General features: G+C 42.9%; 1 protein-coding gene across 1 annotated transcript in view; it reads left to right on the forward strand.

Moving 5' to 3' along the window:
* LOC108515161 (contactin-associated protein-like 2) overlaps window positions 1-17,901 on the forward strand; it is a gene marked incomplete at its 5' end in the record, with an annotated part of 480,745 nt that overhangs the window by 189,845 nt on the left and 272,999 nt on the right. Inside the window, one exon of the mRNA XM_017851841.1 lies at window positions 11,388-11,606. Within this exon, the coding sequence (XP_017707330.1) occupies window positions 11,388-11,606 (219 nt within the window). The remainder of the gene's footprint in view (window positions 1-11,387; window positions 11,607-17,901) is intronic.

The following is a 17,901-nucleotide window of genomic DNA, read 5'->3' on the forward strand; positions in this document are numbered from 1 at the left end:
AAGGAAGGAAGGAAGGAAGGAAGGAAGGAAGGAAGGAAGGAAGGAAGGAAGGAAGGAAGGAAGGAAACCACATTGGGAAGAGAGGAAGGAAGGAAGGAAGGAAACCACATTGGGAAGAGAAGAAGGAAGGAAGGAAGGAAACCACATTGGGAAGAGAGGAAGGAAGGAAGGGAAGGAGTGAGGGAGGGAGGGAAACAAACCACATCGGGAAGTCCAAGCAAGGATGTGCTGAGCAGGTCATATGGTTTGGATGTTTGTCCCTCCAAATTTCATGTTGAAATGTGACTCCCAATGTTGGAGGTGGGACCTAGTATACGGTGTTTGAGTCATGAGGGTGGATCCCTCATGAATGGCTTGGTCCCCCCCCATGGTAATGAGTTCGTGTGAGATCTGGTTGTTTAAAAGAGCTTGGCACTTCCTCCTCCTCTCTCTCACTTCCTCTTTTGCCATGTGATGTGCTGCTGCTCCTTTACCTTCCATCATGAGCATAAGCTTCCGAGGCCCTCACTAGAAGTCGATGCCAGCACTATGCTTCTCATATAGCCTGCAGAGCCATGAGTCAAATAAACCTATTTTCTTTATAAATTACCCAGCCTTAAGTATTTCTTTATAGCAATGCCAAATGGACTAGTACAGCAGGACACTACTGCTAACCCATGACCCTATCCCCAAAGCTGTTTCCATTCATTCACTGTGTTGAGAGTATGTCAAACCATCCCGGAGTGGAGGCTGGAGATGGGCTTCACCCCACCTGCAACTGTTCTCTCAACAGAGCCACTCTTTAGAAAAATCATGTTCCATTAGTTCACTAAATCATGACAAAAGTAAATGTACTTGTCTGAACAGTGCACAAAGTAGTCCTAAAAGGGTTCTCATGTATTTTATATGCCCAGTCTTTGGGAGGCAAAATTTTTTTTATGCAATCTATACAAGAAAGTTATATTTTCAGCTGTTATCCAAAACAAGGGAAGCGTACTCTGTGAAAAAGTGTTATTGTTTAACAATATCCATTTCCAGAGGAATGCTTTGCTAAAGTAGAAGTTGGTGGACACACCATAAGGGATGCTGTGAAGTGATTTCTGTCATTTTTCATACATGGAAACACATGAACTCAAGGGTCTACTCACTCTTCTACAACTTTAAAGGAGCGTTTATCCTAGGATACTTTCAAATCTGAGATTCTGAGACCCTGTATTTTTAATATTCAATCCTTAGGTTCCTCATTTCTAATATCCATTACTAAGTAGACGATAAAGAACAAATTAATCATAGCTTCAGAAAAACTAATAAAATAATTTAAATTGGTTACGAATCTCTTGTGATGATTCTAAGGCAAAAGGCACTTTTATAGAAGTCTTTCACACTTTAAGAAAGCTTGCTATATAGAAAGAAAGTGATTCGATTGGGCACAGTGGCTCACACCTGCAATCCCAGCACTTTGGGAAGCTGAGGTGGGTGGATCACCTGAGGTCAGGAGTTCGAGACCAGCCTGGCCAACATGGCAAAACCCCGTATCTACTAAAAATACAAAAGAATTAGCCAGATGTGGTGGCATGTGCCTGTGGTCCCAGCTACTCAGGAGGTTGAGGCAGGAGAATCATTTAAACCTGGGAGGTGGAGGTTACAGTGAGCTGAGATCACACCATTGCATTCCAGCCTGGGCAACACAGCAAAACTCTGTCTCGAAAAAAAGAAAGAAAGAAAGAGAGAGAGAGAGAGAAAGAAAAGAGGTTCTGCTTTCCTCTCAAATGTCTCTCCATTCCCATTTAAAGTCTCTGTTGATCCGCAGCATAATTTTACTTTTTTCTCCACTATTTGTCCAGTACTGCAAATGCACTGTAGTTGAAGAGAATCTAGTGTTGTAATGGAAAACAGAATCAATCTCTTCTTATACTCTGAGCCTATAGCATGTAGTATATATGTCCTCATTTGGCACTTTTTAATTTTCATTACAGAGATCTTCTCTGAAGTCATATCAAGGCGATATTGGAAGGATTTGTTAGAAAGGAAACAATTTGTGGCAAAACAGAGAGAGAAAAATAGTACCTGTGATATAACCTACAGGCAGAGTCAAAACTCAGTCCACAGAAACCAGAAAACAGACGCCCCCTTGGCTGCTTTCCTTCTGATAGATTTATCTAAAGCTCTCACTAGCAGGCATGCTCCTTCCAAAGCCATAGCCTTTCATCCTCAGATTTCATCTTTGGTTTTTCCTCATTATCAGTGTCCCAATCAGGATAGCCGTCCTTAGCACAGTTATTTAGATGCCACAATTAATTGACTGACTTGTATGTTGTCTCCTTGTAAGCTGCAGCTTGGTCTGAGTTGACACTTGTCAGCTTTTCCCCCAATTCATGTTGTTTCGGCCTGCAGTGGCATTACCTCCTTTGGATGTCAAATTCTCCTTTCTCCTTCAACTCTCCAAAGCCATGTATTTTGATGAACCGGCTCTCTCTGACGTCACCTGAAACCAACTTAATAAATCACCCCTAGTCTTCTACCAAAGCACATTTCCTCAAGTGAGTTTTCTCATTTTGCCGTACAACCTGAATACGGTCAGAAGAAACACTTCTTTGAAGTCCATCCCCTCCTCAATCTGCTCTCCTCTCCATCTCTGTGGGATCCTTAAGTATGAGTTTCAGGGTTTCTCTAAAGCAGCTTCTGGGTTTCTCTTTATTACAACACTCTATCTCCAGAGTCACCATCTGGGACCTTCATCTAGTCTTCCAAACTGGCCTCTGTCTGCCCAATGCACCGCTGTGCTCTTTCCAAACAAGAGAGTATTTAAAACCCAGCTGCAAGTCCTGCATGGGGTACAGGGGATTGTTGCCAGCCACATACCATTTTGGAACTATTTTTGCCTTCTTTCTTTTTAAATCATATTGGTCTATTAATATTCAAGGAGTTATTCTCAAAAGGTGGTTAAATGCATAGAAAACCTAAAATTAGAAGGGCTTTGCATTTTAAAGACAGCTTTCTGTTTTGCATGGCCAATGGTGTCTCCCCTTTGCTTCCTTTTCTCTGTGGATGTCTTTGTTTGTGAAGTTATTTTTTAACCATAATAAAAAGCTTAAAGGCCAAAGTACATAAAGAGAAATACTTCTTATACTCCAGAGGTTATCGAGATACCAGAGATTTTAAAATGAGTTCGTAACATTGATTCCTAAGCTCCAGGCATTTCCTTGAAGAATTTCCAAAAGACTTAAATTTTTCTTGCCAATGTTCATTTTCAGATGTGTTTAACACCAAGTTTTCTGGTGTGAATATGCATATATGACTCTAAAAATCTCTACATTCAGAAACTAAAACTATACTAAAAGAAAAATAGGTCATTTTTTATTTCCTTCATAATATGAAAGGCAATACAGTAGTTAGGAAAACGAAAGCTCTTTAGTCGTTACTGGATTTTAATGTCTCTCAGCCTCAGTTTCCTGATTAAGCAGTGAGGGTGGGCTCAGAGGTTGAAGTCTCTTCACTGAAGCCTTTAGGTCTTAACATTATTTGGATTCAATCACATACTTCTTTTTTTTTGAGACCGAGTCTCGCTCTGTTGCCCAGGCTGCAGTGCAATGGTGCGATCTCAGCTCACTGCAACCTCCGCCTCCTGGGTTCAAGCGATTCTCTTGCCTCAGCCTCCTGAGTAGCTGGGATCACAGGCACCCTCCACCATGCCCGGCTAATTTTTTGTATTTTTAGTAGAAATGGGGTTTCACTATGTTGGCCAGGCTGGTCTTGAACTCCTGACCTCGTGATCCACCCGCCTCAGCCTCCCAAAGTGCTGGGATTGCAGGCACAAGCCATCGCGCTCAGCCTCAATCACATACTTCAAAGCTGATGTGATTGTTTCTGTTTTTGTGGAGTTAGAACCAGCTGCAAATTTAGAGAGACCACGTTCCCCATAAGACTGCATATGCTTCTGATACCAATCACAAGTTCAGAAGTTCCCCAAACCACCCCCACGTTTGATAGTTCTATAGAAGGACTCACAGAATTCACTGAAGGCTGCTATACTCACGCTGCATTATGGGTAAAGAATGCAGATGAAAAATCAGACAGGGGTAGAAGCACAGACGGCAGAGTCCAGGCAGAGTACCAGATGCTGAGTTTATAGTCAGCCTCTCTCTGTAGATTCAGGAGCATATTTCTTTCCTGGAATGGGTGTGTAACAATTTGCATGGGGTATTGCCAATGAGGGAAGCTTCCCTGAGCCTCCATGTTCAGAGTCTTTACTGAGACTACATTACATGGGAACGATTGATTGCCCACATGGCTGACCTCAGTTTCCATCCCCTCAGAAGGCTGGAGAATATAAGCCAAAGCCCCACACCCTTCATCACATTGTTGGTCAATCTGGCATGGTCAGGCCCCATCTTTTTTCTTTTTTGTTTTTTTGAGACAGAGTTTCACTCTTGTTACCCAGTCTGGAGTACAATGGCACAATCTCGGCTCACCACAACCTCCGCCTCCCGGGTTCAAGCAATTCTCTTGCCTCAGCCTCCCAAGTAGCTGGGATTACAGGCACCTGCCACCATGTCCAGCTAATTTTGTATTTTTAGTAGAGATGGTGTTTCTCCATGTTGGTCAGGCTGGTCTCGAACTCCTGACCTCAGGTGATCCACCCGCCTCAGCATCCCAAAGTGCTGGGATTACAGGGATGAGCCACCACGCCCAGCCCAGGCCCCATGTTAAATGCTGTCTGATGTGGCCCTACCCCTAAAACACAGTGTTAGACTATCTGGAATAACCCAAGGCTCCCAGGTAAATGAAGACATGCTTACCAGGCAGGCAGGACATCCCAAGGGCTTAGATGTTACCTTCCCAAAGCCAAGGGCAAGGACCAGACCTCTTGAGGTCAAGGCTAAATTCTCTATTACACAGTTTTGAAAATCTCTCTGTTGAGGACAAGAAAGCAAACATTCCTAGGACTTACTACTAGAAGGAAACCTGAAAATCCTAGTGATTTTTAAAGTAAGATTCCAGGACCACTTGCATCAGAATCACCTGGCATTAACAAAATGCAGATTCCAGAGCCCCACCCCAAACCTACTGAATCAGATTCTCTGTAACAGAAGCATTGGAATATGCATTTTAAGCATTTTCCTTTAGCGGTTTTTTATGTAGGCCAAAACTTGAGAAATGTAATTAAGATCCAAGGTCCTTGTTCCTACAAGTAGAGTGAAACTAGCATGCAATAAAGCAAAGGGAGAAAATTCTGCTTCTTATTCCACTGCTGAGTTTATCTTGGGCAAGCCATTATTCCTCAAACATCATATGTTTGAAAATAACATTTAGCTACATTTGTTTTAAACAGACATAACTAATGTAGCATGCTCTTAGACTGAGAAAATATACATTGAGTTACTTTGTGCTCTTGGGAAAGATGCTTATGGAATACAAGATGGCACTCCATCTAGTTCAGCTGGCCTTGGGAAAAGGAGTGGATTTCTCTTTTCAGAGTATCTATGTAATCATTGTTGCCCTCCTAGGCAGGAGTGTTTCTATTCATTCTTTCATTCATTCACAAATTGGTATCTACTGTGTGGCAGGCAATGTTCTCGGTGCTGAGGAAAGAACAATGAACAAAACAGAAAATGCCTCTGCCTTCGTGAGGCCAGGACCACATATCTATTATTCCAGACAGTGATACATGCCATGCAGATTTTTAAAAAATCAGGATAAAGGAGAAAGGGCAGCTGAGAGAGGAGTTTGTTATTTAACAAAGAACGTTTAGGGACGGAGTTTCTAATGTGATGACCTGTGAGCAGAGAAGTAAAGGCTCAGCCAGAGTTATTTGGGTAAAGGGAACAGCAAGGTCTAAGGCCCTGGGGCAGGAGCAGTTTCAAATGTTGTGAAGGAGAAAGTCCTATGCGGTGGAATTAGAGGAAGACTAAGAGGAGTGGAAATAGATATGGGGAGTATAGACATCTCTTTCGAGGAATTTGGAAACAAAAGGGTGCATAGAAATGAAATGGTAACTTTTGAGACAGATAAGCTCAAAAGAAAGGTTTTATAGTCCCAGTGGTTGTTAAGAGTAGAGACATGTCAACGTGTGTGTGTGTGTGTGTGTGTGTGTGTGTGTGTGTGTGTAACAACTCAGTTATAGAGAGAGGGCAGAATTGTCAGAGTGCTGTCCTTGAGGCAGTAGGAAGGATGGCATCCCATGTATAGGTGCAGCAGTTGGCCTTGAATTAGGAACATAGATGAATTCTTTACTTCTTCTTTCTCCTTCTCATCTCTCTGATTCCCATGGTGACCTTATTTTCAGCCTTCCTGCCTCTTATGACCCTTTCATGTTAAATAAATTCTTTTATCTTCTGATGTACAGTTAGTATTTCATTCAGAAAAAAAATACAGGAAACAAAAAAGATATTCATAACACTGCTCACCATAGAGTGAGGCTGAAATATCTGTTCTACCAAGTACCAGTTTTGTTGTATGAGTCAAACGAGATTTATTGTACAGAAGATCTCCCTGGAGGCTGCCACCCCTCGAACCTTATTTTAGAATGGAATAAACAAATCATTATCAAAACTAAACAGTGTTAGCTGGTCTGCCCATCATGCTCACGCTGTATAACTTTCCTTCTCTTTTCCCTCTTTCTGTTCTGTATTGAATGAGTGACCAAATGTTTTCTGCTACTTCAACTGAAACTGTGGTCTAATGTCTAAATGCTCCCTCACCTGCTGAGAAAACTTAAAGCCAAAAAAAAAAACCTGGTATTGGTCAGTTGTTGAATTTATCACTCAATATATTACGCCTGGAGTGATTTGTTGAGTTAGAATGAGAGCAAATAGTGCCACCTGCTGGAATTAAACTTGGAAGGGGAAGTCTGAACATGCCAAGAGTTCTCCATGGTTTTGTCCCAATCATTACTTTAAGCCTTTCAGATGAAGTTATGATCCTGCTTTATTCAATAGTAATTTCTCCCACCTATATTCTTTTCTGATGGCAATATGCCACCTTGTGTATTTCTCTTTTAGTATTTCTCTTTTCTCCCTGTAATGATTCAGTATCTAAAATGACGATTAAGACCAACTGTATTTCATTTTATTTCTCTTAGAATCTCTTGAAAAATTATAGAATGTTGCAATTTGAAAGAATCTTAGAGGTTCTCCGTAGTTTCAGACACATTTTGGACACAGGAACTTTTGGGAAACTATGGATATAATCCTCCCTTTGGACCTCAAACCGAGGCCTGAAGAGTGAAAAGCGAAAAGACCAAACAGCTAAGGCTCTATATCAGTTAAGATGCTTTCAGCTACAGTAAAAATGCCTTGAGCAACAACCTAAGAGCTTATCTCATGTAAGAAACCCTAAGGTAGGTGGCTTGGGGATTAATTTACAAGTTGAATAGACCAGGTGTGGTGGCTCATGCCTGTAATCCCAGCACACTGGGAGTCTGAGGTGGGCAGATAGCTTGAGCCCACGATTTCAAGATGAGCCTGGGCAACATGGCAAAACCCCATCTCTAAAAAAAATACAAAAATTAGCTAGGCGTGGTGATGTGTACCTGTAGTCTCAGCTACTTGGGAGGCTGACGTGGGAGAATCATCTGAGCCCAGGAGGTCAAGGCTGCAGTCATCTGTGATTACACTGCTGCACTCCAGCCTGGGTGATGGAGCAAGACCCTGTCTCAAAAAATAAAAATAAAAAAATTTTTAAAGTTGAACAATGTCAGCCATGACCCAGGTTCATCCTCTGTCCTCTCTGTCCTCTGTATCTCTGATATTTGTGAGACAGCTCCGGTAACATTAAGAACCACAGCTTCCCACCCAATATAAAGTGGCAGAAAAGTGACTGTCTTTTCCTTATATCTCACCAAAAGACTCCACTCATGTCTCATTGGCTAGAAGGGAATGATGTGTCTCATCCGAAGTGGGTAGCTGGTAAGGAGCCTGGAATTGCCATATTTGCCTCCATTAACTCCAGATCCACCCTGTGGGCCTGGGGTAGGGCTGTCCTTATGCAAAGCACAAGACTCTGGAAACGGAGATTCCAGGGCAAAATCAGGTTAGCTCACAAAGAAAAAAGGGAGAGTGACTAATTATTGGGAGAAAAATCTCCATGGGTCTCTTCCACTTTTGCCTGCCTTATAAGCAAGAAGCATTGACAGCTTTGTTTGTTTATACCTTCTTTAAGGATGTGTGTATAGCTAACAGCCTTGGAAGATATAGATAGTGTCTTCCTCTGGGACAGAGGGTAGATTTATTTCATGGCCAGAGTAATAAATATAATGTCACTCTCCGGGGCAGAAATTGAGCAAGTTTGCTAGTAGCTACTATAAAAGATTGGGGTGTCCTAAGTCCAGGGTCCCTCAACTGTGAAGCAGACTTATTGCATGTGCAGCATCCACCTGGGATGCCCTGCATTCTCCCACAAGGGAAAGCAATGTGAACAGGAAGCTCAGGCTGCCTGCTGTGTTGTGAGTAAAGAAGTCCTTTGTCTCTGACCCAGGATTTTCATGTCTTCTGCCAGCATCATCAAACTATGGCCATGTTAAACTATGGTTCTGCCAGCATCATCAAACCATGGCTAACTTGTTAGCCTGCAAGTGGGGTGAAGTCTCAGACCTTTCCCAGTTCTTGATACTCATGGCAAGGCAACCATTCATGTTTGACACCGTGTTCTTTCCAATGAGCCAGGCTATATGCATCCAATTCTCAAATACTTATTTCTGGAAATGAGAATTTGTTCAGCATATAAGAAATTCCTTTTCCACAGGCAGAAACAGGGCAACACTTCAGTCTCCAACTGGAGACACACATTAAGTGAGGACAGTGTCATTGGCTCAAGTGTCTTTTATCCTGTCTCCCTTTTATTCGCTCGCTGACTTTCTCTATAATTATCTCTTTTAAAATGTCAGTTGCTCTCACCCAGAAGACCAAGAGCAATCAGCCACAAACTGAACTCAGAAGCTTTTAAAACCCACTGGCTGTCTGACTGGGGGATGGGGTTTCTCAAAGGCTTCCCGCAGCAATGTTAGGGAAGCTGACGTTGAGTGACTGAGAAAACGGAGCCCTTTCCTTGGCTCTCACAGTGGGTCTTACAGACCCTTCCTGAGGAAGCAACAGAAGGGATATGGAATGTGCTGACTTCATACATATTTCTCCAGCAGAGCCTGAATGGAGGCTATTTGGGAAGAAAGTTGCTCTTGGAGGCCTTTGGCCTTGAGTCCCTCTTACTGCATCCTGTTAGGGTGAGAGGCTCTGAGCTACAGCATTGTCCTGGCAACTTTCTTCCCTTCTCCAGAATAAAGTATTGATGTTAAGATGACGGTGAAGAAACAGGGGATCTATTGGGACAAGCAAAAAGTATGGATATTTTCTAGCGACTTCTGGCACTCGGAGTTTCTCCAAATAGTGACAGTTTGAAGACCTGGACACGAATTCATCATAGCAGTAGGAGAATAGCAGAGGAAATTAGAGCAGCATTTATCCCTACGAGTCAAACCTTAGGGTTAAACTCCATTGATCCCTAAATTCTATTTCCTTGATGGTAGATGATGCCTTTAAAATGAAACAATCTTTCCTACTTAGCCCAGGAACCCTCGTTCTCTTGCTGTTCTGACAACTTACATTTAAAAAATGCTCCTGCTAAAATACAGCGTTATGAGAACAGAACAGATTTAATCTGAAACCAAGGCAACTTTTTCCTCATCTGCTGTATCAGAACCACAGAGAAAGATCACGCAGCCTGTGGGTCATATTATTATTATTGTCTTCCTGCATTCTGATCCTACTTCCATGGAAACCTTGATGGAGGTCACTGGCCTGCAAGTTAAATCCAGTCCCAATGACCCCTGGAGGCAGGGGCTTCTAATTTCGATGAGATATTTTTCTGAACTGTGTGTCGAATCACCACAGGTGTTAAAATGAAAGTTCTCTCGTTAATGACATGAAGGTTCAAAATTCCTTGGTACAATTAGGTTGATTAAATTGAGCTCTGTGTCTAATATCCCTGTAGCTCAATAAAGTGAATGCAGCTTTCCATGGGGCCCACACAGAGGCAGGGAACAGTGTAGGTCCTGAGAGAATCTGGCCCACTGTGGTTTTAAAATTAGAAGTTTGATTGCTTGTGACACCGTCTCAAAATGGTACCAGCCAAAAGAAGCTGAATTTTCCATTAGCCCAGGAGAAAAAAATGACAGATATTTAATTAAACTGCTTAGCGATTAGGTGGAAGGCTTATTGATGGATAGAGGGGATGAATATCTTTATAAGCAAAGTTAGGAAATTCACTAGTGTGCCACATCTTTAGTGTTGAAAAGAATCCACCCAGCCTAAGGGAGCTGAAGATATATGTGCTGCTTCAGCCTGAAGCTGCCTCTCCTGTCAATCACAAGAAAAAATATACATTTAAAAAGCTTGTTTATAAAGCACTAGGTGGTCACTGAGGAACTTAACATAAAACGTAAAATGTGAAATAAGAAAGCTACTTATAGCTAAAGTTAATAAAGCAACCACCCGATCCATTTTCCAGTTGTTGAGAGGTGACTTCTTGCAGAGGAAGGTTGATTTGGAGGTGATCTCTAAAAAAAAGAATAATTTGTGGTCAGTGCTAGAGGGTAGGTTATGAGAAGGAGCCTACATTCCAGATGGGGAATAACCAAGGTTTGCAACAGATGATGTATGACAGGGATTATTCTCCAGAAATATTGTGCTACCTTTTGGGTAGCCACAGGTGGTCATAAAATGTAGGTCACCCTCATTATACCAACAATTCAAAGGTCCCCAACTTTCAATAGAGTATAAAGATCAATGAAATCAAGTTTCATAAATTCCCCCAAAGCATTAGCTCTCAACTCTAGCTAGGTGTTAACATTTCTTGGGGAGTTTTTTTAAAATACCAGTGCCAACTCTGGACCAACTGAGTCAAAATCTCTGGACACAGGTGTTTCAAGAGATCTCCAGGTGACTACGAGTCACTTCCCAAGGAGCTACTTACTAAAAAGGTAAATTGTATGTGGAGTTAGAAGATATCAAGCTCTGAAATCTGACAAACCTTGGTTCAGTTCCTAACTCACCTTGGTTCAGTTCCTGATTCCACTAACTTACTGAGTCTAAGACACTCAACATGCGCTAACTTCTCCAGACTTCAGTCTCCTTATCTGGAGAGGGTCAGTGATGGTCACATCTTGAAAGGCTTCTGAGATGAAATAAGGAAATAAATGTATACCTGGCACATAGACCCCCAAAACACCCTCGGTTATTCATCATTAATGATTGACGTTTTATCCTTCTTCCATTGATTTTTGCCATTGACCTTTGTAGGATGTAACAGGTTTAGATGATTTTTTCTCTCTCTGCTTTGTTTGTCATCTAGAATTTACTGCTATTTAGTATCTGGGAGAAAAATACTCACGTCTTTCATGCTTTCTGCTCCTCCAGCTGCCACAGAAGTGTCCTTTTCATTTGATGTGGGAAATGGGCCGGTAGAGATTGTAGTGAGGTCACCAACCCCTCTCAATGACGACCAGTGGCACCGGGTCACTGCAGAGAGGAACGTCAAGCAGGCCAGCCTACAGGTGGACCGGCTGCCTCAGCAGATCCGCAAGGCCCCAACAGAAGGCCACACCCGCCTGGAACTCTACAGCCAGTTATTTGTTGGTAAGTAATGGAAAGGTAATCATGGCTTCCTTCTGTTTATTTTTAAGAGTCTACACAATGCAAAAAAAAAAAAAAAAAAAAAAATCAGCTTTTGCAAGGTTTGGTATAGAGATACTTCCAAAAGTAAGTGTGCTGGCCTCTTGTAGTCTCCTTCAAGACAGAACGGAATAAGGAAGAAGGTTCAGGAGACCTAGATCTTCTTCCACTTCCACTCTTGGGAGCTCACTGTCCTCAGCTATAAAATCAGAGTGCAGGCTGAGACATCTCTCAGGTCTCTCTAATATCTGCAATTTTAGGTTTATGGTTTTAGAAGTTTATAAAGTTATTTGATCATTTGGGGCACTTGTAACTGTGTGGAAGGAAGGAAGGAAGGAAGGGAGGGAGGGAGGGAAGGAGGGAGGAAGGGAGGGAGGGAATAGGCTCTCTAAGTTCAGCTTTTTTTTGAAGTGATAAATATAAAGCCATTCCTTTCTTGCCTGTTCTCAAGGTTCTAGGCAGAGAAAGATTTAGACTTTTCCTGACATAGGAAAAAAATTCAGTACACAGATGAAATTTAAACAGAGCAAAAAGTTGAACTACCTATGCAAGAAGTGGATCCAGCCACCCAGTCTAATCTTTTCACCTGTCTTTTGCTATTGACATTTTCAGATGAACCTAAAATTACTTCAAATTCATACCTGTTTCCTATGGCTAGTTGAATTTTAACTTTTGTTTTTGAGAATATTCATATGTTAGGAAATTAGCAACTTTTCCTCTGTTGAATGAAAAAAAAGAAGTGAGTTTGAAGGACTTAGTGGATGCCTCATCTTAGATCCCTCTCTAGGTTTCTGGGAGTTAATTGATCAGTGCAGTCAACTGCAAAAGTCTCAGACAGAGCAAGACGAGAATGTGAGCTGGTTGCTGTCCATATTCATAACACCTGCCACGTGGGCTCCAGCCTACAGTAGAGCCTCACTGAGAGCCAGTTAATTTTAACAAGGGGCAGAGTCCCCACAGTGTCTTTCATGACTGTGTTGGGATGTTTGAAGAGCAGTAGAATGTCATTAAAGGAAAGGTAAAATTAGATCTCCATTCATTTTGTATGATGTCGGCAAACTACAAAACAAAGGTGTGAGTCAATGAGCTTTTTGAAAGTGAGACTGACTTTTAACAACCACATCAGCTGGGGCTATGAAAGAGTCATAGATTTAGAAATAAAGTATTTCCTAATTACAACTGCAAACCAGCCCTTTCCAAATCCTTCCCTCAAGTTATAGATCACAAAATTACATATTATTTTTTAATTAGCTAAATATCAGGTCCATTGATCCCTGCTGAGCACAGTGAAGAAATTTCACTTCATCAGCATGTGTTCCCCGGATTACCTGAGACAAGTTTCTTCCTAAACACTGTTAATTCTGAACATACTGGATAGAATCTATGTGGTTTTCATCATAAAAGGTGACCCTACTTGACTCAATTTCTCGTGTTTTTTGACCCTGCCCCTGGATATAGAAGTCCAACTTTAGTTTTGTTCCTTTCTGTTGGCTAACTGTGGCTGTGTGGAATAATTTTGAAGACCTAGTAAGGTTGTAAAATGAAGAGATGGAAGAGTATTTATTATGGTCTTAGAAGGAACATCAATTCACTTAAAGGTGACCCAAGAGTAACTTAAGAAAAGAGCAAGGGCCTGAGATCGGAACTCTACAGAACCATGAAATTTAAGGGAAAGACAGAAAAAGAGTATCTCAGGAAGAATGAAGAGGAATAGATAGAATGAAACAAGGAAAATTAGGAGAGGGTAATGTCACAGGAGGAGGAGGATTTTATTAAAAAGGTAATGACAAATAATATCAAGCACCATGAGTAAAAGAAGGCTAGAAGCGCGTGTGTGTGTGTGTGTGTTTATGTGTGTGTGTGTGTTGAGACACAGTCTCACCCTGTGGGCCAGGCTGGAGTGCAATGGCATGAGCTCAACTCACAACACTGCAACCTCCGCCTTCCAGGTTCAGGTGATTCTCCTGCTTCAGCCTCCTGAGCAGCTGGGACTACAGGTGCCCAGCCCTACACCCAGCTAATTTTTGTGTTTTTATGAGAGAAGGGGTTTCGCCATGTTGGCCAGGCTGGTCTCAAACTCCTGGCCTCAGGTGATCCACCCACCTCAGCCTCCCAAAGTGCTGGGATTACAGGCTTGAGCCACCACGCCCAGACTGTGTTTGTTTTAATTTAGTAATTGTGAAACCATTGGTGACCGCAGAAACAGAAGTTTCAGAATAGTGGGCTGATGTGATGAGTCAGCAATTTCTTTTAACTAAAAAACAGTAAGTCTCCAGTCTCAGTTTCTAATTCCTGTCACCTTAAAGCGGGGCATAAGGCACATCTCTCAGATATGAGCTACTTGAGCCAATTTGTGAAATAGTATACCCCAGGGGAAGCGAGAGGGGTTGTTACAAAAGCAAAAAAAAAAAAAAAAAAAAAAAAAAAAAAAAGGACGGCCACGGTGGCTCACGCCTATAATCCCAGCACTTTGGGAGGCCAAGGTGGGCGGATCACGAGTTTAGGAGTCCGAGACCAGCCTGGCTAACGTGGTGAAACCCCGTCTCTATTAAAAAATGCAAAAATTAGCTGGACATGGTGGTACATGCCTGTAATCATAGCTACTCAGGAGGCTGAGGCAGGAGAATTGCTTGAACCTGGGAGGCGGAGCTTGCAGTGAGCCGAGATTGTGCCACTGCACTCCAGCCTGGGCAACAGAGCAAGACTCCGTCTCAGAAAAGAAAAAAACAAAACATGAAGCACTTGGGTGTTAGTCTCAGTTCACCTCTAATATAAAAGTATTTTCTTGACCAAGTATTACCATCTTCCCTCTTTGAGTATCTTCTACTTTAATGTCTGTTTGTTTGTTTGTTTGTTTGTTTGTTTGTTTGTTTTACATAGAGTCTTGTCGTGTTGCCCAGGCTGGAGTACAGTGGCATGATCGTGGCTTACTGCAGCCTCAACCTCCCAGGCTCAAGGGATCCTCCCACCTCAGTCCCCAAGTAGCTGGGACTATAGGCTCATGCCATCATGCCTGGCATGAGGTCTCCCTATGTTGCCCAGGCTGATCTCATGCTCCTAGGCTCAAGTGATCCTTCCACCTCAACCTCCCAAAGGGCTGGGATTACAGGCATGAGCCACCATGCTTGGCCTCTTCCAATATTAGACATTTTTGATTATGTGCTTGGTAATGATTGAACAATACCAGGATTGCCACGTGGTCAGTCTTCCCACAATGGTGTATGGTTAACAATATGGTCTTTGACTACCACCTCTGCCTCTTGCCAACTGAGAAAACACTGACAAATTGCTTAATATTTCGGTATTAAATAGGAATACAGCTCCCACACCACAGTATTAAATGAGATATTCCATGCTAAGCACTCAGAAGAGTGCCTCACCTAGGGTCCATAATGATTGTCATTATTATTAGTAATAGCAGTAGTATTAGTATTTGAGACAGGGTCTTGCTCTGTCACCCAGGCTGGAATACAGTGGCGTGATCTCAGCTCACTGCAACCTCTGTCTCCCAGGTTCAAGTGATTCTCCTCTCTCAGCCTCCTGAGTAGCTGGGATTACAGGCGTGTGCCACCATGACTGGCTAATTTTGGTATTTTTAGTACAGAAAGGGTTTCACCATATTGGCCAGGCTGGTCTTGAAACCCTGACCTCAAGTGATCTGCCTGCCTCAGCCTCTCAAAGTGCTGGGATTACAGACTTGAGCCATCATGCCCAGCAGGTCCATACTCATTAAACGTGAGTCTTTTTCCTTTACTATCCTTTACCTTTTACTCCCTTTACTTTCTTCTTCCTCCATGTAATATTTACCCTTCTCTTAGAGAAGCCTCTTTCAATGGGCTCATTACTTTTTCTTGAAATATTGACCTGAAATATGATCACTTCCATTCACCAACCTTACAGGAAAGCTCACATGCAGAGATGTCCCTCAATATTCAAAATTATTCTGCTAGTCCTCTGCTTACCTGCAGAGGCCACAGGACAGCAAACTAAGGCCCAGGGATTTTTTCACAGTCAGCCAAGGAAGCAAGAGTTCATCTGAAAACATCACACCAGCATCCCTGCAGCAGCTGAGATGTGTGACCGAGTGACCCAAGAGCTCCATCTAGGTTCTGGAAGGAAGGGCTTTGATACAACTTAAAGCTGAAACAGACGGAAAATAGTTCTTGACTTTGCACACAGAGCTCTACAGAAGGCCACCTTCCACCCACTTGCCTGTGTTAATGTAATCGCCCGAAGGGTTTTTCTTGCCTGCTGCATGGGTAAAACCAATGTACTGAGACAATGTTATTGCAGTAAATAAAGCGTTTAATTAACACAAGGCCAGCCAAGCAGAAGGACTGGAGTTATTACTCAATTCAGCCTCTCTGAGGACTCAGAGGCTAGGGGTTTTAAGGACAATTTGGTGGGCAGGGGGCTAGGGAATGGGTGTTGCTGATTGATTGGGGATGAAATCATAGGCATGTGGAAAATTGTCCTCACATGCTAAGCCTGCCTCTGGGTGACGGCCACAGAACTGGTTGAGTTGTGAGTCCCAAGTCTGGATGGAGTCAGGTGGCTTCCAGAATGCAAAAATCTGGAAAAAAATAAATCTCAAAAGACCAATCTTAAGTTCTACAATAGTGATGTTAGCTATAAAAGCACCTGAGGAGGCCACACATCTTGTGACCTCTGGCCACATGACTCCTAAGTATTAAGGGATTCTAGAAACTACACCTACATTTTAACAGAGTTCAGGCCTCTCCCATAATTCTAATCTCACGGCCTTTCTTTGGTTTTACAAAAGCTGTTTCACTTTTCCAGCCGGGAGCGAGCCAGTTTTAGGGAGGAACAATTATCATCCTTGCTTTAAAGCTAAACTCTAAACCGAATACCTCCCATGGTTAGTTTAGCCTGACCTATGCCCAGGAAGGAGCAAGGACAGCCAGGCTATGAGGCTAGAAGCAGGATGGAGTCAGCCATGCTAGACTTTCTTGCTGTGTGATCTTTGCAAAGGTGGTGTCGTTAGCGAGGCCAGACTCACATGTCCTTTTGCAAAGTAACTGAAAAAAAAAAAAAAAACAGAAGACACAGTTCACCTCACTGTACATCTAAAATATAATTAGAGGCTGTCATCCCAAAAGGGTTAACACAGGTCTTTTGGAAGTTGTAAGAATCTAGAGATTATGCTTGTTTAATCAAAAAGTAACAAATACATTTAAAAACTAAGAGACACAGAAAGAAAAAAGCGCTTGCTGGTATTTGTCTGAAAAATGCAGGAAACTTTTCCCATTTTTTGATCCAAAATGAGTGAACAGCATATGATGAGCTCCCTGGATGGCCCAGCAGAAGCACTTAAGCCACATGGTGATCTGAAGCCTCAGCCAGCCCAGGTGTTTGGACCTGAGCTGTCCGTGGGCCAGATTTTTCTTAGGAGGTGGAGAAAGCAAACAAGCTCATGGTCATTGTCTAAGCATGAACAATGCCAGGCTGGATTGAGCAAAGCCCTCTTTGGCAGAGACATACAAGGAGTTTGGAGTCCTGACAGCTGATAGCAGTGGCAGGACTGGGAGCAGGCAAGGTATGTGCTAGGCCCCCAGCCTGGGAGCCTGGCTGCCAGCCCAGGGCATGGCCAGGAGCTGGCAAGCAAACACCACTGCGGGGAGCCGAGCAGGCTGTTCAGGTCAGGGAGCTAGGATAGGGTTAGCATGCAGCAAGCTAGACACTAGCCAGAGCCTGCAACTGCTCTTGGCAGTCATTAAGGGAGGAGATCAGAGTTAGAAGGTCTGGAGGCCACTTCAGACAGCTTCAGGAAGAAGTCAAGCTCCTAAGTGGCTCCTTGACAGAGGCTGGGTCATCTTAACTCATGACAAATGTCCCTGCTCCATTTACTTGCCTCTGGCCTCTTCTGAAATCTCTCTAGAAGTTAAAGGGAACCATCTCTTTTGTGCCATCCAAAAAGGAGTTGAAAAATCACCCTCAGAGCTTCAAGCTCTTTTATATTGGGGAGAAAGCCTGACTGAGACTCAACGGAAGGCATGCTGTCTTCAGGAGGTCTCAGAGACTACCTGAGAGCGGGGAAGCCCGCAGCCTCCTCTTCCTCTGACAGTTTGTCTATTGGGAGACTTTTTTCTCCTGGGTGGCAACCTGAGTTTATGGAAGAGTTGAGGTTTATTAAATGGATGTGTAAGCAACCACAGACTGAAATGTTATAACCATTCTCTGAATCCAACCTCCCCAAACTCTAAAATACAGCGTGTTTGGTCAGCTGCTCCTCATACGC

Source organism: Rhinopithecus bieti, unplaced genomic scaffold (assembly GCF_001698545.2).
Source record: "Rhinopithecus bieti isolate Rb0 unplaced genomic scaffold, ASM169854v2 scaffold_34870, whole genome shotgun sequence".
In the NCBI taxonomy this organism is placed as follows: domain Eukaryota; kingdom Metazoa; phylum Chordata; class Mammalia; order Primates; family Cercopithecidae; genus Rhinopithecus; species Rhinopithecus bieti.